Source organism: Brachyhypopomus gauderio, chromosome 13 (assembly GCF_052324685.1).
Source record: "Brachyhypopomus gauderio isolate BG-103 chromosome 13, BGAUD_0.2, whole genome shotgun sequence".
NCBI classification, from domain to species: Eukaryota; Metazoa; Chordata; class Actinopteri; order Gymnotiformes; family Hypopomidae; genus Brachyhypopomus; species Brachyhypopomus gauderio.
Window position 1 is genome coordinate 21,300,673 of NC_135223.1, and position 27,514 is coordinate 21,328,186.

Genomic DNA, 27,514 nt, shown 5'->3' on the forward strand with positions numbered 1-27,514 from the left:
TACACTCCATCATTCATGGCTCCAGGGGCCACGGTTCCAGGGGCCCCTCCCTGTCGAACTCTTCTTTTTTGGCCCTGGCTTCACCCTCCTTCAGATCTCGAGCCATGCAAAGGGGCTGTTGTGCTTCAGAGTGCAAGAGACGGAAAGCTAGAGCAGGCATCTCTCGGGGGGGAATCCCCGAGTTCATCTGAGGAGAGCTGGATTCTGTTATGATGTGAATGAAGGAGAGAAATCGGTGAACTGGATAAAACTGCGCGGAGTGTCACGACGTGCTGCGGACTGGTGGCCTCGGGCGCCCCTGAGACGTTTCGCTGTGGGAGAGCGGAGACAGGGTGGTTTCACATTAGTGGTCTCTCTCTACCCGAGAGACTGCGGTACACAGAGCCGGTATGGGTAGCAGTCAGGGACTCTGACAGGTGACACTGAGGTGGGCCAGGCAGGGAGGCAAGACATTGCGGACTAAGTGGCATCTCTGTTCACTCCATCCCCACCCCTGCACTCCGGTGTGCCACTATCTCTGGTTTTAAGTCATTTGTACTGAGTGACAGTTGGTAGGAGTTTGCCCATTTGGTATATGGAGGAGGAAGAAAATTGGGAAAAACTATTCAAATGTGTGTGGGGTGGAGTGGAAATCAGACGAGGAATGATGTCATCAAACCTGACACTACTCCCAATGGCAGTTATGTCTTACATGGCTTTCACAACAGAGGAGAAGAAAAATTTGGAATTTAAATACTGGCCGATGTCTCACCATGGTACACCTAGGACGGGGCAACGTGGGGATCAGCATCGGTCCGCCACTGGGCTCACTCCTCTCTCCACTCGGGAGAGGAGTGAGGAACAGAGGGACAGGGTGAACGAGAGGGAGAGATGCATCCCAGGGAGTCCACGCAAGAATTTATGGTCAGGAAGGGGGATGAAGGCGTGATTTACGGAGAACTCCCTACCGTTGTCCCCCCCCTCCACAATGAGAAACGGCTGTTGAGGTTGCAGGGCACAGGTCCCGTTAGGCCCCGCCCCCTGGCGATGTCACATCATTAGTTTTTATTTCTGTCTCTGCTTTTACGACTCTTGCCTGAACGCCAACCGCTGCTGTGGTTTCTGACCTGCATTAGCTGTGTTGGATTAGCACGGCACGCGATCACTCATGCCTCCCAACATGCTGTCCCGTCGTGGCCTGGAAGCACAAATCACTAATGTGATAATGTATCTTTAAGACTTGCTGCTCTGCATATGCCCCCCCCCCCCCCCCCACACACACACACACACACACACACACACACAGATGAAGATGAGGAACTGTGGGAATGTCACCTCTGGTGGGACTCTTCCTGCACTTTTATTAACTACAGGCCTGCATATCTTAGTATAGCGACTCCTGAATTGGATTAGCCTGTTCTATATAGGACTCCAAAAAAATTGTTATTGTAGAATTACAATTAAATGTAACTAAACTACAATGGAATTTGTAGAATTCTAACATTCTGAAAGTGTTAGACAACATATTAATGAATGTAGCAATGCAACGTGAGTAGACAACAAGCAATTTTTATTTTATGCATGAGTTTCAAATAATACAACATACAGTAACAATGTATATGGTTTCAATAAAGTAATCAGGATCAATAAAGTAATCAGGATTAATATAACTGAAGTTGACAGTTTCAGTGTTAAAATCCTCATAATGAATATCCATTATGAAAATCTACTGAGGAAGCAAATACTTTGGTGTCAAGCGAAAAAAACAAGAAAATGTTACAAATGAAGTCAATGAAAGCTCTATTTCATCTCTTGCATGATAAAATGATGCATTTTCTGGAACTGTTGTATACTGCTGGATGTTATGGGTTATCTGGTAAATATATCTGACCCTGTGTCACACATATAGGTTAAATAAGGAACTAGTCACATAGTATGAAGATCTGCTGCTTCCTTTATTCTCGCTTTATTTCACTGGCCTGGTCACATTTGCATCTGCATTTCCTCACAAACCATTCTGAACATTCACACAAGCTTCACCTCTTTCCCTCTCTTTACCTAAGAACACAAAGACGTCAACAAGGACACACACAAGAACTCATGCATAGATTACATATTTCTCAAACACTAACGTTCTTCCTTTCATTACGTCATCTTTGCAGACTACTGGGTTTTACTCTCATGGCCAGCATATATAGGCAGCCAAAGTGAATTAAAATAGAAAACCTGTCTGACCAATGAGTACTCATTAGCCTATGTCTTTAGACATAATCTTATTTTCCAAATGATTTGGAATCAGTTTGTCACTTGAAAAAGTATAAAAGCTTTGTTCACTAAACCACACATTAGTTCCAGTGATTTTTGTTTCATCATAAAATAGAAAATAAAATAGAAATATAAAACTAAAGTGTCTTGATAGTGTTGATGTTTCCCATGCGTACTTAGGTTTGGTACCTGTTTCAAAAGTAAACACGGCCAACACTGGAGAAGGAAAAACAAATGAACGTGTGATTATGAAAACAGCAACAAGGACGCCAACAGACGTTAACTGTTAAACATGAAGGGGAAGACCTTTAAAGTCGCTTCAGTTAAATATAAAAGCAGGACTGAAACATTTCACCCACTGAGCACTCCTTATGGGCATACGGACGGAGGGACGACCTTCCACAAGCACGACCTTTCAAAAGTGCTTCCCAAACACAATGTGCTCCTTGCCTGCTCCTTGCCGAGCTGAACACAGTACATAGCTCATTATTTATTGCAGCAATCCTCCAGTTCTATTTGAGCATTTTCATCAATGCTTAGCAGCATCGTTCCTCTTCAACGGCAGTTAGGGACTGTCCCAGTTGAATGGAGACACCTGGCAGCGTTCTGGGGGCATGGTCACTGCTGGTCTGGCTGTGTGTTCCCGCCCCCCCCCCCCCGCCACTAAAGGGCTAGGTCGTGGTGCTGGTTGTAATGGGTCTAATAGTGGTTGGTGGACGCTGAGCATTTTTCCTTTTGCCACCGCCTCTACCTCCCTCCTTGGAGTTCCGGCCACGGCTTTTGCTATTTGATGCGCCACGGTTTTTTGTAGTCCCCTTGTCTCCTAAAAAAGAGAAGGAAAATCACATTAGACTGCTTATGAATTACTTCCTTTGAAGTTTGAAGAACGTTGGACTAAATTCAATTCAACTTTGCAATGGTACAGCACCCTAGCCACAGCCCCCACACCCCCATTTATAGGCTGTTGGTACGGTCTGCTGCATGTGCGCGCCTGCTGTGTTGTTGTTATTATTATTGTTGTCATGTTGTCACACCCCCTTGTTAGCCTGCCCTCTGTTTCACATTTTCTCTTGCTCTCATTTTCTGTTTCTCTTGTTCTCCCCTCATTAACGAGAGTGTTTTTAAAACTTCATGTTTTGCCCTCTGTGGTCGGTATTTGTCTTTGTCGGTGTTGATTTGTCTGTCATTGTATCACGGTCTTTGTTGTTGTATCACAGTCTTTGTCACGGCATCGTGGTCTTTGTAATGGTATCATGGCCTTTGTCATTGTATCACTGTCTGTATCTGTTTCTCTGTGTTTAATAAATGTCATATGTGCACTCTTGCGCCTTGCTTTAGATAGTGGCATCCTTTTCTTCAAAAATAAAAATCTTCTTGCATGTCAGTTCTTAAGGAAGAGCGCAGAGTTGTTTGCAAATGCCATTATGATGCAATGCAGCACAGTCAGACGATGACAGGCAACACACACCAGCCCTCCGTATGCCATAACTGTGGCCCAGACATTAATAATCAAGGCCCCATGAGGGTTGACACCCAGGGCTGGAGAAGTCTCAACACTCAAGGAGACGAAGCTCGCAGGAACGTAATGGTCTTTCTAAACACTGGAGCTGGCTGAGGTGAGTGGCTCTTCCAACAGCCCCCCCTCTCACAGCTAAGCTCCCTGTGTGTATGTGTCTGTCACTTATTTTAAGTGCATAACCACTTCATCAGTACAAACATCCATTAGAGAGGCTTTCAAAGCCCTGGAATCGGAGAGAAAAATACAACCAAGCATGAATACGATAACTCAGAATCACAGGGGGTGCTGCTTCACGTATCGATACAACTTTTAGAATCTGAATTATGCACATGACGCAATACATCAGCCAGGCCACTCATTCCCCAATGTTCAATGAAACTATTTCAACCACAGCACGGTCAAAAACAAGGGAAAGGAAGACAGGCTGGTTTGCATCGTTGCTGTCCCACCAGCACCACTGCACGGAGTGAGGCCCGCTCTGCTGACTGATGTTACTTATGAAGCTGGTGTTGTGAGCCTCGGTTCCCTGGATACAGAGTCAACACTCGTCCAGAGCTGGAGAGCATTCGCTCCGTGTGTGATGACATGAGCCTCACGGCGACTCTCTACTCTGTGGCGCTCTGCTCACCTTAAATCTTTAGAGTCCTTTGACCCTCAACCACGCCCAAGAAAACAGAAATCTCATCTGTTCTGTGTCTTGATAGCAGACTGCAGACTTCGAAGGTGACATTGTTTCCACAAAAAAATAAAACTAAAATATTGTATACGAACAGCTGCCAAGGACATCCAGAGTAGCATGATGATATCATTTTTATCCAAATGCAAGATTACCATTGTGCCTATAAAACATTTAACCCTTGACTGAAACCTACTGTGGCGTGACCATTGTTGTAAATAACACAACACATTATGTATACCATTAATACAATTGATCACTGGCAGATTTAGATTAGCGCCACGAGTGTATCACAAGTGATCCTGTGTCAGTATACGAGTGTCAGCATGCAAGTGTGCCAGCATACTACCATGTTAGCATACGACCATGTTAGCATACTACCATGTTAGCATACAACCATGTTAGCATACTACCATATTAGCATACAACCATGTTAGCATACTACCATATTAGCATACTACCATGTTAGCATACGACCATGTTAGCATATGACCATGTTAGCCTACTACCATGTTAGCATACGACCATGTTAGCATACGATCGTGTCAGCATACAAGTGTGTCAGAACACAAGTGTGTCATCATACGAACGTGTCAGCGACAAGCATGCCAGTCTAATTTAAAATTGTGTCCTTCCACTAATTTTCTTCATTTCAATCATTTTGTAAATTTTAGTCAAATATTCCAGTAGTTCTAAAACTTGTTCCGAGTGGATGATCTTTTTCGGAGCTGTCTTTACTTTTACTATAAAGGTCCACTTTCAGAAGTGCAAGACATAAGTCAAAGATGAAGTTTCACTGGTCTACTAAGTGTATTTCTATCTATAGACACGAGCCTAGAGAATACACCCATTACAGTTAAGGGGCACTGATGCTTGTCTGACTGTGTTAGCCTAGCATTAACTGTTTGGTGAATCCACTACTTAAACAGGATTAAACCCTTTTCCTGTTTCCACTTAGAAAGCCCACATAAAAATCATACACTACTCAGTAACTACAGTGGAGGTCAAAAGGTCCAGCATCTTATTCAGTTTCACTTTTTCGTGTGAACCTATAGTTATGAGGACCAAAAAAATTTCCAAAATCTGTGATTGCCACTTTTAAAGAGAGGCATGAGCATTGATGAACACTGCACCTCAATATTTCAGAATTCCCGTACAAGTTTGAGTGCAAGAAGTGTGTAAAACAAGCATTTTACGTGGTTAAATTGTGTTTACACAGACATAGCTTGGGTGCATGAAAATATTCAACAAATATTCTTTTAATCATGCATATATCCTTTAACCTCTTTAAGTTGTTGATAAAAACAGGAAAATCAACAAGCATCTCACATGGCTTTTTTAGAATCACTTTGGCAGAACAATTCCAAACATTAAACTTTTAATTGAGTTTGACTCCTGCGAGAAAATGTGTGATCATTTGAATTCCTTAAGTGTAGTTAACAAGGGCTTGGCACGAGACAGAGCAAGACGTGATGTCGTTCTGAACAGGTTTGAACTACTTTCCTGGACAGTCACTGGCTAAAATTAAGATCTTAAAACACAAGCCCCCTCAACGAGACAATACCTGGAGAGATCCAGACACCAACATGAAGTCTGGCATAACATAGTCTACTTCCCAGAGGTCTCTGGTGTAATTTTGTTTGGTCTGTGGTGAACACTCCCACTCGTAAAAGGAATTTAGTAACAAGTTCACAATTTGCCTCCATTTTAAGGCCCTGATAATGATGATTTACAGGCTAGAGTGAGTTTAAAAAGAGCAAGCCCCCTATCACTCAGGAGGAGAGAAGGTGGGGCCTGTAGCTCACGGCTGAGCACGCTCATTAACGCGCCTCTGATAGAGCGCTAATGGGACTGGGCCCGGGCTCCATTCATTTATGACAGCAGTGATTACAGCTCCCCTCAATCCAACCTAAACACGGCGGCCAGACAAAGGCAATCACACATTCACCAAATTCAGTTTTCGTGCAAACCTATCTATTAAGCTACGTGAGGAGGGTGGTGGAGAAAAATAACAAGCGCTCGGCCAAATCGACACAAAGCGTGAGATCTGCAGACCAGTAAATCACTAGTGTTATACAAGCACTGCCCCCTGTGATTTTTACAGCAGCTTTGTCAGGCCAATTCCAGCAGATGTATCCACAGCCTTGCTAATTTAGCACGCAGCGTGCATTTACACATATGGGGGAAAACGAGACCAAGGCACCCAGAGACCAAGACGCCCAGCATCCACACATACACGCTCATCTCTGACACCACATGATCTTTCTCACATTCATAACATGGCTGTAAAAAGCAGAGGCATGGAATAAACAGACATTCATGTTAAGGTTAAGAGTAGGGTTAGGGTTAGGATTATGACCACAGAGCTATAGGTCAAGATTTTTCCAAAAATGATCAGAAAACACACAAATCTACCAGGCAATATCAAACGTTTTTGGGGTACTTTATAATATTCTTGTGGATATAATAAGGCTTAGAATTTTTTCCACAATGGGGGTGCTCTACAGTATGCATGAACCCCTCAGTTTTCAGTTTGTGTTGTGCTATAGAGCCTGCTTCTCCCTGATGAAGATCTCAGCCACCCGAAACTCTTCATAGAAGAAAGAGTAAAAAACTATTTGAATTACACAATACACCTTTTTTCATAATTAGGTAATAATGACTTAATACACATTTTTCATAATTAGCATTCACTTAATATAATCTTGAACAATGTTATGAAGGCTGGGTCACAAGCATCGTCTAGCACTGAAGGGGGTGCGTGTGCAGGGGTCACACAGATGCTGTGAGTTAATGAGAGGTCGTACTAAAACCTTGCAGAACTACCCTGGAGACAAGGGAACACTGTGATGATAATCACTACAGCACAGATAATGTGAACAAGAAGAAGAACAAAAATGACAGTTTGGAACAGAAGTCTTAAGTGCAATTGCATAAAATGGCCGCCCTTTGCACTTGGAGCCTGAATAATCCCCTCAGAAGGTTGGGAGCTCTCCCAAGTTTAGACCTTCATGTAATTAGAGTTCAAATGTTGCGCAAGCGCTGTTGTATAAACAGCATTTCAGTTTTCTTGAAAATAAGTTAGCCAAACATGATATCTATGACATAAATCATGAAAGAAAATCATTAAATCAAAAACTCTATACACAACCCAAGAAAGTTTACCTACTACAGCAGACTGGCCAGTGAACTGTGAACCTTTTTCACAGAACTCTATGGTAGGTTGAGTAAATGAGACATCTAGTAGCAAATGACTGAAGTATACTGTGAATTCAAAAATTGAATTGAGGAAATGGGTTTATTTAAATCTAATATCTACAGTCCACATGCAGGTTACTGCCAGGATCACTGCCACTCTTGGCTGCTGTTTAATGCTCATGTTTACAGATTTGTTTATTGTAATGTAACCCATTAGCATGTGCAAAACCTTTTTAAACACTGCAAAAACAAGCTTAACTTGTCCTATTGTTGCTATGCCCATATGGTTGTGTAAAATGATTCAGTTAAGACATAAGGAAGATTGGCTGGGAATGTGTGTTCACGTGGAGGCAGTAATGGCTCTCTATAATGGCTCTCTCAGTAATGTGGGCACTCTGTAGGCCCAATTCCTCCTTATTGGGCCACCGAGCAAATGTTTGCTTAACTGTATATGCTCACAAATATGTTCACACCCCCCACATCCCGGTCCTGTCATACCTTTTCCACATGGGATCCTCTTCGGCAAGCTGCACTTCTGGGTCTGGGTCTCAGGAGCACAGGTGGAAGGTGATGTGGCCCCGCTGACGGTGGCTGGACTAGGGGCCTGGAGGGGCTGCCTCCTACGGATCTGGTTTCCTTTTTTGAAACCACATGTTTTGTTTTTCTTCATGCAAGGGCCCCACGGACTCCATTCACCCAGCTCACATTGTACTGCAACATGCAAAAGGGTAAAGCTGAACAAAGCTGCTTGATCTTCAGTGTGAAGAGACGTTCAATTCTAAGATCCAAGGACAATTCCAAGGACTTTCGATTCCAAGGGATTTATGATTGAGAAACAGGTTATGATGTCCAGCATCAATACTGTTCTTACTTCTCTACACTGTGCTAGCAGAGCACATTTATTAAATGTGGTGAACTCCATCTTTATCCAGCCTTAACACATTCTCAAGCCCTAGTCATGATATTCATGTGGCATGGGCTGTTTTCAATTGTAGACTGAATTTCATCATTTCATTTTTGGGGGGGTTTCTTGAGTGTCTGGAAGTGTTTTTTTCTTGTGTGTGTGTGTGTGTGTGTGTGTGTGTGTGTGTGTGTGTGTGTGTGTGTGTGTGTGTGTGTGTGTGTGTGTGTGTGTGTGTGTGTGTGTCAGAAAGACTGAAGGAATTTGATTTTGCCAAAGACATCATCATACAGAGAAAAATGATAAGGCTTGTATCTCATATCTTATACCTGCCTGTATATCTGCCATATATATCTTATACCTACCTGTATACCTGCCATATATATTATACCTACCTGTAAACCTGCCATATATCTTATACCTACCTGTAAACCTGCCATATATCTTATACCTACCTGTAAACCTGCCATATATATACTATACCTACCTGTAAACCTGCCATATATCTTATACCTACCTGTAAACCTGCCATATATATACTATACCTACCTGTAAACCTGTCATATATCTTATACCTACCTGTAAACCTGCCACATATATACTATACCTACCTGTAAACCTGCCATATATATCTTATACCTGCCTGTTTCAGTCTCATGCAGCATTTTTCTATAACTATTAAGCTGTTGTACTTTGCGTATATCTCTTCCTGTTGTTTTACATCTATGCCTGGTAACTCTATTTTGGCCTTTTGACTGTCCTTTATTGGTTTCATCTGCCTGGTGGTTTGTCTGTGCTGGTATTGATCTTGGAGTGAGGTTTAATACTGTTTGTGCATTACACTGTGAGTGGGTTGATTAACTCTCTCGTTCAGCCTGCATGAGACTCTTCTGCTGCGCACTGAGCCTGACGGTAATCCAAACTGTATTTTATTCTTTTCCCCCTGATGTCTTAATTAGATGTTGTTGTTGTTATTATTATTGTTGTTGTTGTTGTTGTAACTGTTGTATTAGTATAATAATTGATATAATACTACTAATAATAATAATCATCATCTTTATATCTATAAAATATCAATACAATTTGTTTTACAAAATCTTTTCCAGATTACCTCAGCTGAGAAAAAGAAGTTTTGGTCAATCTGCATTTTCCATTAGAGCTGCTCATGAGTGGAATACTATACCATACCACAGCAGAGTTATTAACACATATCAAACTTTCAAATACAATTTAAAGAAGTGCTTAGTTAGTCACCAAATATGTCAACACTAAGCAACTCCTTTTTTATTTTTATTTTTTTCTCTCTCCTAATATTTACTGATACTAATTTTATTATATATTTATGTGGTTTGAGTCCTTTTTATATTTTGTTTTTACCATAATGAATGTATATATTTTATAGCCATTTTGGCTAATTCTGGTGTATACATTCTATGTCTATTAATGTGCACTGTTCATGTCAAATAAACCATACATAAAAATAAACAATGTAGTTTAGAAAGTAGCATTTTAAGATTGATATCCAATACATTATAAAACATTATAATGGGCACATTATAGGGTAAATGACAATATTGACCAAGCAGTAACAATTTTTACAGTATACAAATATTGCAAAGTATATGTTGGCTGATTTTACAGGTCTACACTTTGTAGTATATATATATATATATATACTACAAAGTGTAGACCTGTAAAATAAATACAAGTCAATGCACTATATAATATAAAAGGAGACTATCACTCTAGCAGTGGTCCACATGTTTCCTTGTTGTCGTTATGCGCTGCTGAAATGTGAAAGGCATGTCAATTTCTTGGTTAGAATCACTCACCTGCACATTCCATTGAACTATGGATGGTTGTTAAGCCTTCAGGGCAGCTGTGGTAACACCGGCCACTGTATGAATATAAACCTTCCTTACATTTTGCACAAAATGTTCGACTGAAGCAGTCTACACAGTTTTCTATCTTGCATTCTGGAAGAAAGAAAAAAAGATGTTTGCAGTAGAGCCTTCCATCATTTGAGGAACTTAATGCTGCGGGTGGATTTATACTATTTAACTATCCATTTCCTAAAATTTGAGTAAAACAGATTCAGAACTTATATGGTTGACCTTACTGAGAAGACATTAGGGAAGGTGAGTCATACACTTGTTTAAGTGAGCTTTGCAAGCTGAGTAAACGCTGTTTGGAGATTTATTGCTGGAGGAGGAAAATAGAATATGGAGGGAGACGGTATGTACAGGCATTAAGGTATACCATAAATAACGCCCGAAACCTTTTAAAGCCATGTGTCGACCTGCACCCACATCTCCCCCTCCCCCTCCACGCTTACAAACCAGCAGGGGGAAGGAAGCCCGGTCCAAGAGACCTGCACGTTAGAGCTGTGTGTGGTTTCACACACCGCCATTTTATTACCAGTTTAGCTTCTTCAGTCAAAAAAAAAAACAAAAAAACAAACGTAATATTGGGGACAGTTATGAAGGCTGATGCATTCTAAAACAGACACATAGCAACAAGACTACTGGATAAGTTGCTCCACCCCTGTCCCATCATCTTTAATTTTGAAATTGTGAGAGATAATTAATTCCTTTGCGTTTCTGGATCATGTCACATAATGTTTCATGCAAGAATATGGGTAATCTGGCCTGAATTTATAGATGGGGGTCTCGACAATATCCATTTCAGGCAGAATTTAAGCATGAGTCCAGTGAGAAAGTCACGTTAAATGTGGACACGGGAAAACAATCTAGTTTGCAGCATGGGAACCTGACAAAAACCCCCATTTTGAGTAGACACCTTTGGGGCAGTTACACATGCGTATCTCCTCCAGCTGGGCCAGACCCAAAGACAGAAGAGGGCTTTGGAGCATTCTTGGTTCATGGTTTTTATTATAACCTCTGCTCTCAATTACTATATTAAAATGCTTAACAAGTAAATTTGACATTTGTAATGTTTGCAGAGAATATATTTGAACTCAAGCATCCACAAATGTACTCTTAATGTAACACAAATGTTGTTAACGAGACATGTTGGGGATTTGGAGATGAATCAAATGTAAGAAACTAATTGAATGACTGCTATGGGTAAACCACTGGCGCAGAACTCTTAACATGAAGCTGACAGCACGCTGTACTTCACTGAAAGATCGTTATATTTCCCATTCACTAGCTCACTCCAAGTTTCCCTTTGCACTTGCTCACTAAGCTAACACAGCAAGACTTTCAGTATATATATAGATATATAGACATAAAAAATTGTAGTAAAGTACACAAAGCATCCAGAGAAATGGGACATTTCGGAAAGAGGTCTTTCATCAGCTGTGCAAGCAAAGCGCTTCTGAATTAATAGGAGGATGAACCAGTATGTATATATATATATATATATATATATATATATATATATATATATATATATATATATATATATATATATATATATATACCACATCCCAAAGGTGCTCTATTGGACTGAGATCTGGTGACTGTGGAGGCCATTCGAGTATAGTGAACTCATTGTCATGTTCAAGCATGGCACGTTATCCTGCTGGAAGTAGCCATCAGAAGATGGGTACACGGTGGTCATAAAGAGATGAACATGATCAGCAACAATACTCAGACAGGCTGTGGCGTTGACACAATACTCAATTGGTACTAACATTTCTCCACTGTACCCTTACAAGTTTTGAGATACATTGATGACATTTTTGGCATTGCTACATTCACTTTAGAAGAGCTCCAACTGTTAATTTCTTCATTCTCGAAGTTCCACCAGCTCTTGAGTACACAGATGGTACCACAGTGAGCTGGTCCCATCGCTCAAGAGAGACGCCCACTGACACTCTCTACACACCTGTACCATATTCCTTTCACTAATCACTGCTAGCATTTAAACCCCCAGGTCCAGAGCTAGTGAACTATTAAGTGAACTATTTAGTACAGTGGCTAATATTATACTCCAGGATCCTTCAGGATGATGTACAGACTGCAACCCTTAGGATCCTCCACTTTCTTATAGACGAGACAAGAATAAGACATGCTAGTCAATAATGGTTTAATTAACTCAGAGGTGTCAATTCCAGGTTCAGAAAGTAAAAGTCCTCACCAGGATTTTGCTCAAGCTTGCTAGATTTTCTAATTAGTGCAATCCAGGTAAAATTAGTGGAATCAACACAATTCAGGAAGCCTGAGCAAATTCCTGGTGAGGACTTTTACTTTCTGAACCTGGAATTGACACCTCTGTTAACCATTCAGACTTCAACTGTGTTACTGTAGCCTGTAAACGATCTAGATGTGCTATGTGTACATTTATTAACCACTAAAATAACTGGCACAAAAGGATCTATTGTTCTCACTCATTCATCCTCATGCACCAGTTGTCTATTTTTAATATCTATCTGTGTGTGTACATACACTATATTGCCAAAATTATTCACTGAACCATCCAAATGATCAGAATCAGGTGTTCCAATCACTTCCATGGCTACAGGTGTATAAAATGAAGCACCTAGACAGGGGCAGTCATGGCCTGGTGGTAGGGAACTGCTCTTGTGACCGGAGGGTCGTGGGTTCGATTCCCAGACCTGAGGCCATGACTGAGGTGCCATTGAGCAAGGCACCTAACCCCAACTGCTCCCCGGGTGCCGGGCTAGGACTGCCCACCGCTCTGGGCAAGTGTGATCCCCACCCCCCTAGTAATCACTAGTGTGTGTGTGTGTGTGTTCTAACTGCACAGATGGGTTAAAAGCGGAGGACAATTCAATTGCGGTGTAAAAATCACAATTGACAAAATGCGGCACATTTACAGTTTTTACAAGCATTTAAACATTTGTGAAGGAATGGGTTGCTCAGTGGAACTCAGTGAATTCCAGCGTGGAACTGTGACACCTGTGCAACATATTCAGTTGTGAAATTTCCTCGCTCCTAAATATTCCACAGTTAACTGTCAGCTGTATTATAAGAAAATGGAAGTATTTGGGAACGACAGCAACTCAGCCACGAACTGGTAGGACACGTAAACTGACTGAGCGGGGTCAGTGGATGCTGAAGCGTATGGTGCGAAGAGGTCACCAAATTTCTGTAGGGTCAATCACTACAGATATCCAAACTTCATGTGGCCTTCAGATTAGCTCAAGAACAGTGCACAGAGAGCATAGGTTTCCATGGTCGAGCAGCTGCATCCAAGCCATTCATCACCGAGTGCAATGCAAAGCATCAGATGCAGAGGTGTTAAGCACACCGCCACTGGACTCTAGAGCAGTGGAGGCGCATTCTCTGGAGTGACAAATCACGCTTCTCCATCTGGCAATCTGATGGACAAGTCTGGATTTGGTGGTTGCCAGGAGAACGGTACTACATGTATGAAGTGTAGTTTGGTGGAGGGGGGATTGTGGTGTGGAGTTGTTTTTCAGGAGCTGGGCTTGGCCCCTTAGTTCCAATGAAAGGAGCTTCAGCATACCCAGACATTTTGAACAATTTCATGCTCCCAACTTTGTGGGAACAGTTTGGTGCAGGCAATGTGTTTGGCACCATGGATGGCAGAGTCTGGTGCCAAACACATTGAGTCCTGACCTCAACCCGACAGAACGAACACCTTTGGGATTAATTGGAGCAGAGACTGAGAGCCAGGCCTTCTCGTCCAACATCAGAATGTGACCTTACAAATGTGCGTCTGGAAGAATGGTCAAAAATCCCCATAAACACACTCCTAAACCTTGTGGACAGCCTTCCCAGAAGAGTTGAAGCTGTTCTAGCCACAAACGGTGGACCAATGTCATATTGAACCCTATGGATTAGGAATGTGATGTCACTTTATTAGGTACAACTGCTCATTAAGGCAAATGTTGAATCAGCCAATCACATCCGAAAGTGGTCCGAAAAAGAGAAAATATCCAGTGAGTAGCAGTTCTGTCTTGTTGATGCCAGAGGTCAGAGGAGAATGGCCAGACTGGTTCAAGCTGATACAACGGCAACAGTAACTCAAATAACCAGTCGTTACAACCGAGGCATGCTGAAGAGCATCTCTGAACGCACAACACGTCGAACCTTGAGGCAAATGGGCTACAGCAGCAGAAGACTACATCGGGTACCACTCCTGTCAACTAAGAACAGGAAGCTGAGGTTACAATTCACACAGGATGCTGAAGCGTATAATGCGAAGAGGTCACCAAATTTCTGCAGGGTTAATCACTACAGATATCCAAACTTCATGTGGCCTTCAGATTAGCTCAAGAACAGTGCACAGAGAGCATAGGTTTCCATGGTCGAGCAGCTGCATCCAAGCCATTCATCACCGAGTGCAATGCAAAGCATCAGATGCAGAGGTGTAAAGCACGCCGACAGTGGAGGCGCATTCTCTGGAGTGACAAATCACGCTTCTCCATCTGGCAATCTGATGGACAAGTCTGGATTTGGTGGTTGCCAGGAGAACGGTACTACATGTATTAAGTGTAAAGTTTGGTGGAGGGGGGATTGTGGTGTGGAGTTGTTTTTCAGGAGCTGGGCTTGGCCCCTTAGTTCCAATGAAAGGAGCTTCAGCATACCCAGACATTTTGAACAATTTCATGCTCCCAATTTTGTGGGAACAGTTTGGTGCAGGCAATGTGTTTGGCACCATGGATGGCAGAGTCTGGTGCCAAACACATTGAGTCCTGACCTCAACCCGACAGAACAAACACCTTTGGGATTAATTGGAGCAGAGACTGAGAGCCAGGCCTTCTCGTCCAACATCAGAATGTGACCTTACAAATGTGCGTCTGGAAGAATGGTCAAAAATCCCCATAAACACACTCCTAAACCTTGTGGACAGCCTTCCCAGAAGAGTTGAAGCTGTTCTAGCCACAAACGGTGGACCAATGTCATATTGAACCCTATGGATTAGGAATGTGATGTCACTTTATTAGGTACAACTGCTCATTAACGCAAATGTTGAATCAGCCAATCACATGGCAGCAACTCTATGAATTCAGGCATGTAGACATGGCCAAGACAATATGCTGCAGTTCAAACTAAGCATCAGAATGGGGGGGTAATGGTGATTTAAGTGACTTTGAATGTGGCATGGCTGTTGGTGCCAGACGGGCTGGTCTGAGTATTTCAGAAACTGCTGATCTACTGGGATTTTTACGCACAACCATCTCTAGGGTTCACAGAAAGTGGTCCGAAAAAGAGAAAATATCCAGTGAGTAGCAGTTCTGTCTTGTTGATGCCAGAGGAGAATGGCCAGACTGGTTCAAGCTGATACAACGGCAACAGTAACTCAAATAACCAGTCGGTCGTTACAACCGAGGCATGCTGAAGAGCATCTCTGAACGCACAACACGTCGAACCTTGAGGCAAATGGGCTACAGCAGCAGAAGACTACATTGGGTACCACTCCTGTCAACTAAGAACAGGAAGCTGAGGCTACAATTCACACAGGCTCACCAAAATTGGATAATAGAAGTTTGGAAAAACGTTACCTGGTCAGATGAGTCTCAATTTTTGCTGCAAAATTTGGATGGTAGGGTCAGAATTTGACATCAACAACATGACAGCATGGATCCATCCTGCCTTGTATCAACAGTTCAGGCTGGTGATGGTGATGCAATGGTGTGCAGGATATTTTCCTGGCACAATTTGGGCCCAATTAGTACCAACTGAGCATTGTGTCAACTCCACAGCCTACCTGAGTATTGTTGCTGACCATGTCCACCCCTTCATGACCACAGTGTACCCATCTTTTGATGGTTATTTGCAGAAGGATAACGTGCCAAAAAAACTTTTGCTTTGTCTTTGCTTGTGTAAAATAAATTCCACAGGGAAGTAGCTCTTGAATTAACATTACCTTTAATGATCATTTAGAACAGATCTGAATCACCTCAACATCTGAGAGGGATTATGTTATGTGATGTAAGAATGTATCGCACTATATCAAAGCCAGAATTTTCTTCCTGTAACAATTTATAATGAGTCCAAGGTGCAGTTCACACTAATTGGCTATCAAAAACTACCCCTACCTCAGAAAGGAAAGGTCCATTCAATTTACAACTGGAAAAGTTCACTTGGGTCAAAGTAGAAAAATGCTAAAAATAAATTGTTGTTTTCACAACAAGATACCATCAAGCTCATAACAGACACTACGCAACTGTTTACTCAGGATTTTCCTTTTGGACATTCCTTCAATTACAGTAAAATGTTCACACCTGGTGGTATTCAAATTCAGTACACATACATTAGATGAAAGGGAAATCCCTTATAAAATGTAGATAATAATTTTGCATAAAAGCCGTTTATGAGTTATCACAAACTCTGCATTTACCAGCCAAAGTTCTAACGCAACCCTCCTTTGAGACACAGACAGTGTTTTGCTTTAGATTTTTTCCCCCGTGTCCTGTTTTTTACCCACAAAGTAAAAGAAAACAGATCACTGGCTTGGCAATACTGGGTAGAGCAGCAATGATTACTGGTTCTAATGGAGTTCTGAAATAAAGCACATGCAGTGAGCGTTTCCCTAACTCACAGAAGTGCACATCTTCCAAGAAACCTACAGAGCACATGTTAACACATATCACATGCTTCAGAAACCTTACAGAGCACTGGTTTAAAAAAGGCCTGCTGAACAGATCACATATTCAGAAACTAATATCCACAAGAAAACAGAATTTGTCAGTTCCATAGTAGCTGCATTTGTTCATTTTGTGGGGAAAAAAGGGGGGAACCAGTTTCATAAATTTGCGTAAAAGAAACAGACAGCAAACCTTTGGAAGACGCGTTCAGTTCTTGGTGGTTCTGCTAAGTTCACACCCTTCTTTGGTGACTTATTCTTTAATGCATGTAAGAATGCTCCGTGTCCCACCCACGGGCAATACTCACGTGTACACCTATTTACGTCCCGATTTCGAACGCCATAGTATCCTACAGGGCAGGTGGCGAGGCACACTCCGGTCTGACGGATGTCGTTCCGCTCCAGGAGGATAAACAGGCGTGGCCTGCATCTCGTGCAGCCGTTATACTCGGAGCAGCTTTCACAGCCACTGGAGCAAGAGGGTGGTCCATCTGTGCTCACTGCAGCCACACAGTCAGGGAGACATCAAAGAAGGCGTATCAGCATAAAGAATATGTGGGAATGATGATCAGACACAAATGCGTCAGTATAATTCATTAACAAATAATAAGACTTGCTTAACACTCCCTGAAAGATTTTTATCGTAAAGTTTCTATGTTAGAAATAAATCTTCCATTAGATATGTGTGCTACACGTTGAGTTTTATGTTTGCTTCTAATTCTGCGTGCTAAGCAATATTGTACTCATGTCCTCATATGGTTTAGTCTCTCTGTCAGAGATGCTCAACAGATTTTTGGTAAAAAGCATTTCCATTATCATTATAGACAAATGACAATTGTAGCTCCATCAAGCTGACACAGATCAGGGATCTGTACATTTCATTGGATGTCCTTCTCTGTCAGTCCATGAACACAAGCTCTCACAAGACTAATAGCTAAATAACCTCACAAATTCTCCGTTGTTGTACTTGCAATATCACTCTTTTTTATGGTCCAAAAATGCTAGTCTCTGTACAAAGTGCACATCCTGTTTCTCGGGCTAGTCCATGTCAAAGCCGCGGTCATCTGTGATGATTTACGGGCCTATGTGGTATCAGCTCAAAATATACACTCTCTCAAGGCAATTCATCTGCGAGGCCTGTCTGGTGGAGATGAAGCGCATGCTAAGAGCGTTAAAAATGTCCTTCTCAGAATCTGTTGCACCATCAGTGTGTCGTGGCAACATTCCATGGAGATGTGTGTATTCAACTGACCGTGCAGTTATCCTCTTACCAGCATTAATAACACTAAAGACTTCTTTATCCCACAATATTTAATACTTTCAACACTATCTTGTATCTTGCAATATTTAAATAAAGGCATGGGTGAGCCAGGGATGCTTAGCTGAAATTTACTAGCTTGAATCTAACATTGCACTGGAAGTATGGACTGTTAAAGCAGTATATGAGGTAGAGACAGGGGGGAAATACTAGATTTGTTCTCAGCATATGGCGAGAAAGCCATGCGCACATGAAGAAATGGTGCTGACATAAGACACCCTCAGGCTAGAGAAGAACATCTGTGTAAAACATTCTCATTTTTCCTCTTTGCATTCTGCAGGTTCATTACATAAATCACACACATCAATTAAAGCATGTGGCCAGACATGAAAGCACCCAGTTATCAACAAAACATACATTACAAAAGGAGATTCGTATTGTACCTCCATTGTAACCGAATGCACAATCCCACCTCAAAGTGTTTGAAACCGAATGAGTTTGACCAGTGACTCTAAACATAAACATCTTCTGAAGCATTTACACTTCTGGGACAGAGCTTCATCAAGCACCCAGGCATTCTCCATCCGATTGCCACATTCCTTCCCCTTCCTCGGGGCTGCAAGAAATGAAAAAAACCTCTCTGCAGAAACAACAAATATGAAGCTAGCATGATATATGGATGGGCCAAAATACTGTTGTGGTGGCGGTTATGCAACAGCGCCCAGCACTAAGCACAGGGAGAGCAGTCGCAAGACAAGCTGAAGAAGAGCCTAAGACTGACTAATGAGCACCCTTCATGAACAGCTCATAGCGAAAGGCTCATGTATGGCACAAAGCTTCTTTAAATGAGCCACAAATCTGCCCCCAAATCTTTACTGTTGCTCAAGCATCCTGGAGAGAATGAACATGTGAAGGCTAAACGAACTGCGGTCTACTTTCCTAAACTGAAAACAGGAATCGAGTTCAGCTTAGCTGAACATCACAACCGAGACATTTTTGGCCCCGAAGTCTGTTCTGGCCAAGAAAGCACAAAAAACTCTAATTTTCCAGGAAAGCTGTTAGTGAAGATAGCTGGATGAATTAGTGGAAGTTGGATGACATTTAGATCATAGTGACAAGACCCAAAAAGGTTAAAAAAGAGTCCCATAAACTCAAGTATATTAAAAGACAAGGGGAAATCTTGATTTAGTCTATATTACATTAAATCTTTATATGCTTAAATTCCATTTAGGAAGAGATTTGTAAGGTTAGCTAATGATAACATATGATAAAATGTACAAAATTGTGTATTTCATCTCTTCCAGTGCAACCATGAGTCGGATAGATAATGTGATTACATGTTTCCTGCATCACAGAATGTATCAGGCCAAAGGTCAAAGGGAAATCTAACCTTGCTAAAGCAATCTGAAGTTCGACCATGGTTATACACTTGGGCAAACTGAAATTTACACATTTGTTCTTTAAAGTGATTTATGCATTTTTAAACTGCCCAGAGGTACATTAAATCTGACAGTAGCCTGATCTGAAAATGCAAATACATGAATAAATTTTCCCCATAACATTGATACATGAAAGAACTCAAACATGAAAGAATATTAAAAATTATGTCTTCGCAGACTTTATGCAGACTTTGGAAAATAGTGTTGAGGTTACAGAAAAATGATGTCCTATGATTTATTTCATATTGTAAAACTCTGTGAAGCAGAAAATCAATTGCCCTACCATTTCTTTTGATTGCAATGCATGACAAGTCATTAACCAGTCACAAATAAAATATGCAGTTGTACTGTAGTTAAATTGTAAAAATATGTGCTGCAAAGCCTATAGTGTTTAGTTAGGTACAGCCCTCTATAGAGGGAGCTTTTATACACTACAAATACCAGATTGCTCCTTACAGAACTGCTATCTGACAGGGATGCAAATGAACAACACAAACTAACCATAACATTATAAACTGGAAGTGTGTGAGATGATTTTTTAAATATTTATATTATACCTTAAAAGAATTCGGTTTAATTTGAAACGGTGGCTTCTGATAGAATATCAGCAAAGGGTTTCTTATAAATTTTCATACAACTTGAAATTGTATAGCTCGTATTCTTGTAAAGGACAGTTTAGCTGTATGCTATAGTTTCATTAATTAGCGCTCAGCACAATTTGCAATTAGTATACATTAACAATGTCTTACAAAAAGTTTGTATCTTGAATTTGAGTTATTCAATATATTATCACCTTACTCCTCAAACAGAAAAGTTCAGCTATTCATATGAAATGAACGTCTATTTATGTATGTCCATCTGAGTCATGATGCAATATAAGTTATTCAAGCTTTAGAAGAGAAGCCATTAAAACAGTACACACTGAACTTAAATACAAGCTTAATAAAGCTAAAGAAAAAAAGATTACTGTTAAAAGAAATAACTGTTTTTTTTTAATAAACCAGAGTAAATATGGTTGAAAATAAGTGTAATCTTTACTGCTGCAGTTAAATGTTATTAACAGCCGTGCAACTGTTTTATGTGGCTTCAACTACTTTGTGATGAGAGTAAGACAGAGAGACAGATGCAGACTGCAAGAGAAAGCATGAGAAACAGAGAGGATGAGAAAGAGAGAGAGAGAGAGAGAGATAGTTAATGCTAGTGTTACAGACATCCTGACTCACTCCGTCTGTGCCTCCTTCCTCTGGACACCTTGAGGTTGTCGCCATGACCCATGGAGCTGAGGAAGACCACCGCCAGAGCCACCAGTCCCAGATGCATAGTCCCTGCTGCCCGGCCACACTGGGCCTCCCTGCGGGCGGTCGGGTCAGACGGGCGCCCCCTACTTCCGCGGCGGGGCGGGTGGCGCGCTGCAACAGCCGGGGTGCCGGAGCAGCCTAGTGCAAGCGGTGGCCGTCCCTCCCTTCAGAGGTGAGAGCAGCCACAAGGGCAATCGTATCCAGAACAGAAGCCATGACATGAGGCTGTGGAGGAGAGCGGTGCGGAGCGGTGCGGAGCTCAGGCGTGAACCCACGTGGCGAGAAGATCCCGGGACCAGACGCCGAGCAGCCCTTCAACCCACGACGGCGGGCACGGCCCAGCGGAGTTCATAGCCCGTAGCAGCTGCGTCCAGCAGAGCCTGGTGTGAGTGAGAGGCCCGGCCCGGGAGCATGAATCTTATTAGAGATGCTGGGAGGAGGAAGAGGAGGAGTACAAAAATAACGGGGAGAGGTTCTGGACTTCTACATGTGACGGTGCATCTGTCAGTGCCAAGACCTGCTTGGGAGAACTGGAGATGGAGGAAGAGTGGAAGGTGGGTGGGAGTGGGAAGAGAAGAGAAGAAAAACACAACGAGACATGAGATTTCAACTGATTCTGTTAAGTCAGCCCAACAACACAAAACCCAAATAGCTGAGTCAAAGGGAGATATTTTTTTAGCTCTTCACTAAATCACGTTGAATGAAATCAAATTCTCTCAAAGAACAATTTAGACTTTTGATGTAAGCCATGACTAAATGTAAAGGGTATTGCAATACATTTTAATACAATTTATGAAATACTTTATAATAGTGCATTCTTTACTCAATCCTTATGCTCTCTTAAAACACTGTTATACTCCTTATAGTCTCTTTAAAGAATTTTGGACTGATTTATTACCCATGTTTCAGAGTAAATGTCTGTTGAACAAGATAGCCTTGGCATCAAAGCTGAGGAAAATTCTCCCCAGTTATTACTAGCCAAGGTACAACACAAATACCACAAATATTTTTGGTTAATGCACTTCAGGTTGCCTTTTTGTGAAGGGTGATGGATGGAAAGATGACCCAGGTTTGCTGAAAACCACTAACACTAACAGAAACTTGTCGTATGAATTTCAAAGTCCAAAAAATCACAGTAAAAGGGTCAGACATTAAATCATCCAAATGTTTGTCTTTTTTTAAAGGAAGAGAAATGGATTTTAGAAACTGGCCTCGAAAAATTTTAATCTCCCACCCCAACAGAAATGGATTCCTAGTCTGAATGTACGCAGAAGCGACCTCATTCCTGGACGCATCTGGAGGAGTGGAGCCATATTAGGACACAGCTCCTCTGTATATCGCGTCATTTTAAAAGTGACGAAGCCTCGTGCTGATTCCTAGCATACCGAAATACACCAAATACTGACAGCCTTGCAAACAATTACATTTCATTCAAGATAATCCTGTTGTTCCCCTACACATCACCAGCTGTCACATCGATAAGATCACATTTTTTTTTTATGGTTGTTATCTTTTGAGCAAAGAAAGATTCAATAAACAAACTGTTATTTAACTGATTGTTCAGTAATGAAGAAAAGTAGGTTGAAGTATACAGAGAAAGGCCAGACAGAGTAGATAAATGCAACTTTCCATCTGCGTAGTTTACAGACTAACAGAAAAGTAATCTGAATTGATCTTGAGATCGACCAGGCAGACTTCTTCAAGCAACAGATGAAAATACACCCACCCCCCCATCCTGTGAAAATAAGTCAAGTCATTGTGAAACATTATTAATGTGAAAGAGTGCAGTGCTTAATTGCAGCATGTGATAGATCATCTAAAAGGAACACATCTCAGAGGGGAGTCCAGCTCCATGTTGAAGCTCTGTTGACTACAGCCATGGGCAACATCTTGTGCTGTACTCTAAATCTAATTTACCCCAGCGTACACACCGTGTTGACCAGGCCAAGCACTAGAGCCATGCTGTAGCGTGTGAAATATGACCAAAAAAACATTTAGGCCACACTATCCAAGTGGCGTCACTCATCTGATCCAAGACTCAGCTTTGACTGCAGGTCTTGTGATAAATGACTTCAGAGGAGTGACATGGAAGATTACAGTGGCAGTAACATGAACTGTCAAGTTATTTCCAGAAAAGTATTTTGTGGAATCATATTTAACAAAATGTAGAACCCCACCCCATTACCAATAGGAGATAGTGTGGCCAAGGATGATTGTTAACATACACCAGGACATGGACCAACATACACACATACACACTCACACATGTACGTGTGTGGATATCAGTAGAGATGCACGACACAGATGTACAAAAGTACCTTCCCGGCCTCCATCTTCCACATTGGCAACAAGATGAATGACCATGAGCTCTCTGGAGGAGGCTGTAACCCTCACATTATCTTCCACAGCTTGCCTTTCCTTCTGCTCCACCTCAAAGGATGCAGCCTCTCTGCGTAAAGTTTACTGGACTTTGACAATGAATAATAGACAAACGTCTTCAACACCTTCCTCATATTTATTAGCACAAGCCAAAAAGGTCCCAGTGCCTGACCCAGTCAAACAATATTAATTGGGCGAGATGTGTCACGACTGACTCAAGGATATGCCGGAGGTGACCCACAGTTTCCAGCCTCGGGTTAAGCCTTTTCACTATTAAAAAAAAGGACGTTAGTTGTAACTAAACAAAGGGAAAATGAGCATTGTCAATCTCTATCAACTAATCCATTTAAAATTGCTATGCTGTCTAGCCCTTCTGCTGATCTAATAACCGTAAGAGGTGCTTTGGGAGACATCATCTGTGTATGAGGGAGCGTTTCACCGAAGGGCACTTAGGCAACTCGGCCTCCCCATCCATTACCAAGGTGTCTCGATGTTCCCCACGGCCTCTTTTCAGCCTGACCTCAAACTGAAACTAGCAACTGAAACCCCTCGTCTAACACTCAGGAGATTGAATTGCCCGCTTTGTAAGTTCTTCAGATGTATTAATTATTTAAACAGCGCTGAAAGGGAGCTGCCACCGAAGGCCAACATCCAGAGAGGGAACACAAATACTTCATTCGCCCGCATAAATGCGATAAAATGAGCCTGAGAAAAAGACCGAGGACGTGTAGTGTTCCCCATACAGCCAGGACGTGCAGACATGTCGCCTTTTCCCCATATTGCATTAAGCTTTTTTTCTCCACTCTAAAGACCTGACAGCCCTGCGTAATCCATGAGATTTCAACTGCAAGTTAAACCGGAACCATGAAAAGAGCCGAGGTCATAAACAGGCCATAAACGCAGTGAGTGGTAAAGCACCGAACAAAGCAAAGTGGCTGTCTGGTCTGCTCTCTGCCCAAGAGCACGCCAACTTAAAAGCCATACACATAAAGCAAGCGGAGCGAAACAAGGACAATTGATAAGCTTCATGTCTCTTCTGTGCAACTTGTTAACAAAGATCTGATGCTGGTTTTAACACTTCTCTCAATCCATTGCAGGTGTATCTAACGTACTGAATATTGACATAGATTTAACACAAGAGTTTTACAGACAGAACATAAATACGTTTTAAAGTCAATGAGCTGAGTAATGTTATGTGAGGGGATGATGTAGACAGTAAAAGTAACCTTTAATATCTTATGCCACTGACATTATCAGGGCATAAACCCATACAAAATTCAAGGTGTAACATCTGCATGAAGAAACACCTGGCACCATCACAAAGCACCATCTCCAGTCGGTTGGATCAACTCCTACTATATTAAAAGCGCCGAGAATGTGGAACAAATTTGGGTCTCTTCTTCTTCTCCTGCTGCTCACACGCCCTCGTCACCCAAGGAACACAGAGCGCCAAAAACCTTGCAGCTCTGTTCATATCACACCCACCTCGCCAGCTTTCAACACAGACCCAGGAACATGTTCCACTACTACTCTTAGACTTAACACATGTAAACAGCCCTGCGAACGTACTCTCGTTAAACATAACGCACGTCAGTCGCTCACTCACATTTCTTTGCCTTAAACCCCCAAGTGGTCCTTGTAAAAGCTGAACTGTACAGCTGGAATCTGAACTTGAACCTGGATTTCCAGGGCCAACCACAGAAAAAAATCTAAACTGTTTTCATCTCCATTTCACTGAGTATGTCCGTTTATTTTTATTTTTTATTTTTTTACAGCTCACCTCTATTACAGTATTTGGCCATTTTACACGAGACAGCTGTAGAGTCTGATTAGACTCTGTGAAAAACAAGAATATGATGAATGGAATAAGTACACAAGATGGGTTTGTTTTCATGTGGTAAGAAAGAAAGGAAGAAAATCTCCATCAGCAGCACACTATCCCACCCACAGTGTATAAAGCTCCACTCACTAAGGTGAGGGAAGAGAGAGGGAACAAACTGAATGCTATACGTTTTCCCTCCATCCTAAATCTTACTTTATCTACAGGCAGATCTGTGCTGTCAAGTGCAGAGTGCCAGAATAAAACCTCAGTTCCCCAGTAGCATGTTCCTTAAATGTACATGGGCTTTGAAACACCATAACTAGCTAAAGGCATGAAAGAGTGTGTCCTAAAACAAACAGGATGTTAAATAGAGTCCGGTGGAAGAAATGTAAGGGCTTCATATTTCAGCCAGACTTAAGCAATAAAAATATAGACACTATAATCCCTAATAACATTAGTGAGAACAGTATTTCTTTGTTTGTATATGGATTTCACAACTAGGGAAAAATACCAAGTGCAATAGCAATAATAACAATTTAAAATAATAATAGCTTATATTCTAAATCTGTGATCTAAAGAATTTGTTTAAATGCATATTTTAATCTATTGTGGATAAATAAAATGTGTAATACTACATGAAATTCAAAGAGTAACAAACCAATAAAATGTATGCTAGCCTACATCAATCCAAAATAAGATAGACATAAAAAAAATGAATAAACATGCATAATATTTAAGAAAACATGTCTTAGGTTATGAGATCACCTCTTAGAAATCAATGATTCATTAAAAATGCATTCAGAAAAAGCTGAAGGATAATAATGATAATTCAACTTACCTACAACGTGTTGTTAGCACTCGCAGTGTCTCCCAGTTCTTTCCCAGTGCCGTGGAGGACTCCAGTAGAGCTAATATGCGTATCCTTGCTGGGTTTTAAATAATGCTTGCTGCCAAACACCTTTGGGAAACAACAGCTCGTCTATTAAGGTTGCAATGAGACAAACTTTCGCAGCAGGGTCTCTGGATTAAGTCACCAAATTGTGATGTCAGTTAGTCTATATAATTCCCGTAACCAATTATGGAAGACGTGCAAAAAATAACAAGCCAAATGTGAAAAATTATACCCTTTAAAAATACATATTTTTGATAATCGCTTAGATCCATTCAACTGCAACGAACCCTCAAAGGCCTTGGTTACTGTTCTGTTCGCTTTAGTCATGCTCAAGTAAGGTCCACATAAATCCACTTTTAAAGCCCGGACAGCATCCAATGGCGCGCGCCGTGCCTCCGTCTCAGGACGTTTGCATCCAACTCCATCCAGCGCAGTTTCAGCGCAACAGATGGAGCTGGTCCCACCCCTGCACCGCCACACACTGCTGAGAGACCAAAAACCTGCCATGGACTCATCCTTGGAGCACTCTCTTTAAGGGAAATATAAGAGTATTTGTTTGTTTGTTGGTTTGTATGTCCAGAATATGATATAAGCTTTGCAAATACTTTTGCTTTCCATGCCAAAATACGGACAGGCGAGTAACATATACAGGTTTTTCTGGAATCTTTAAGCGACTGAGATTGAGAACATGTAGTTCTTAAGCAAGTATCCACATAATTTTCACTGGGTCACGTTTTTGTAATTGTTTAGAAGTGGAAAGCACATAAACAGAGTTAACGTCGTGCAAAGGGTGTATAAAATTCGCTTTCATAGAATTCATTTTACCTTTAGCATAAATAGCCGACATAGGTCGTCATGTACCCGTCACATTGGTCATGTATGTGAAATAGTAACGCCCAGAGATTCCTCTTCAGGTGATGCTGGAATAAGAACGTAAAACTTCAATTCCTTAGCACAATACCGGTTGTATTCTGGTTTAATTTCCTCGCCCTTATGGAATGAGTCTAAATATTGGGTTGCCATGTGTATTCGTTTATCAGTTTATATAGTCGTGATGAGCAGAATTAAATGATTAAGTGTCAAAGTGAGCAACCGTCAAACCTACAGCTAATTAGGTTGTATTACGATTTTAGAAAATGCTGGGATCAGTGGTAAATTGGTCGAAATTGTTACCTGGTATTGTAATTTGTCTGTAAATAAATAGCTTAAAACAAATATATAAATGCAAATCCCATAACGTCAGCTTGCTCATGCACAAGGTCGAAGAACGTCCTCCGCATTCAGTCTTGAGTCGTATGTAATAATAATAATAATAATAATAAGAATAATAATAATAAGAAGAAT

General features: G+C 41.5%; 1 protein-coding gene across 2 annotated transcripts; it reads right to left on the reverse strand.

Moving 5' to 3' along the window:
• Positions 1-1,542: 1,542 nt before the first annotated feature.
• Positions 1,543-26,590, reverse strand: rspo1 (R-spondin 1). 2 transcript variants are annotated; one of them, XM_076971686.1, is made up of 7 exons: positions 26,458-26,590; positions 26,117-26,236; positions 21,003-21,607; positions 17,391-17,582; positions 10,371-10,514; positions 8,136-8,348; positions 1,543-3,067 (listed from the first exon to the last, which is right to left on the reverse strand). In XM_076971686.1, the coding sequence occupies exons 3-7, from the start codon at positions 21,097-21,099 to the stop codon at positions 2,916-2,918; spliced, it is 798 nt and encodes a 265-aa protein (XP_076827801.1). In that variant the 5' UTR covers positions 21,100-21,607; positions 26,117-26,236; positions 26,458-26,590; the 3' UTR covers positions 1,543-2,915. The 2 variants fall into 2 exon arrangements, with proteins under 2 accessions (XP_076827801.1, XP_076827800.1); XM_076971685.1 differs by having other exon boundaries at positions 26,117-26,568.
• Between the last annotated feature and the right edge of the window lie 924 nt (positions 26,591-27,514).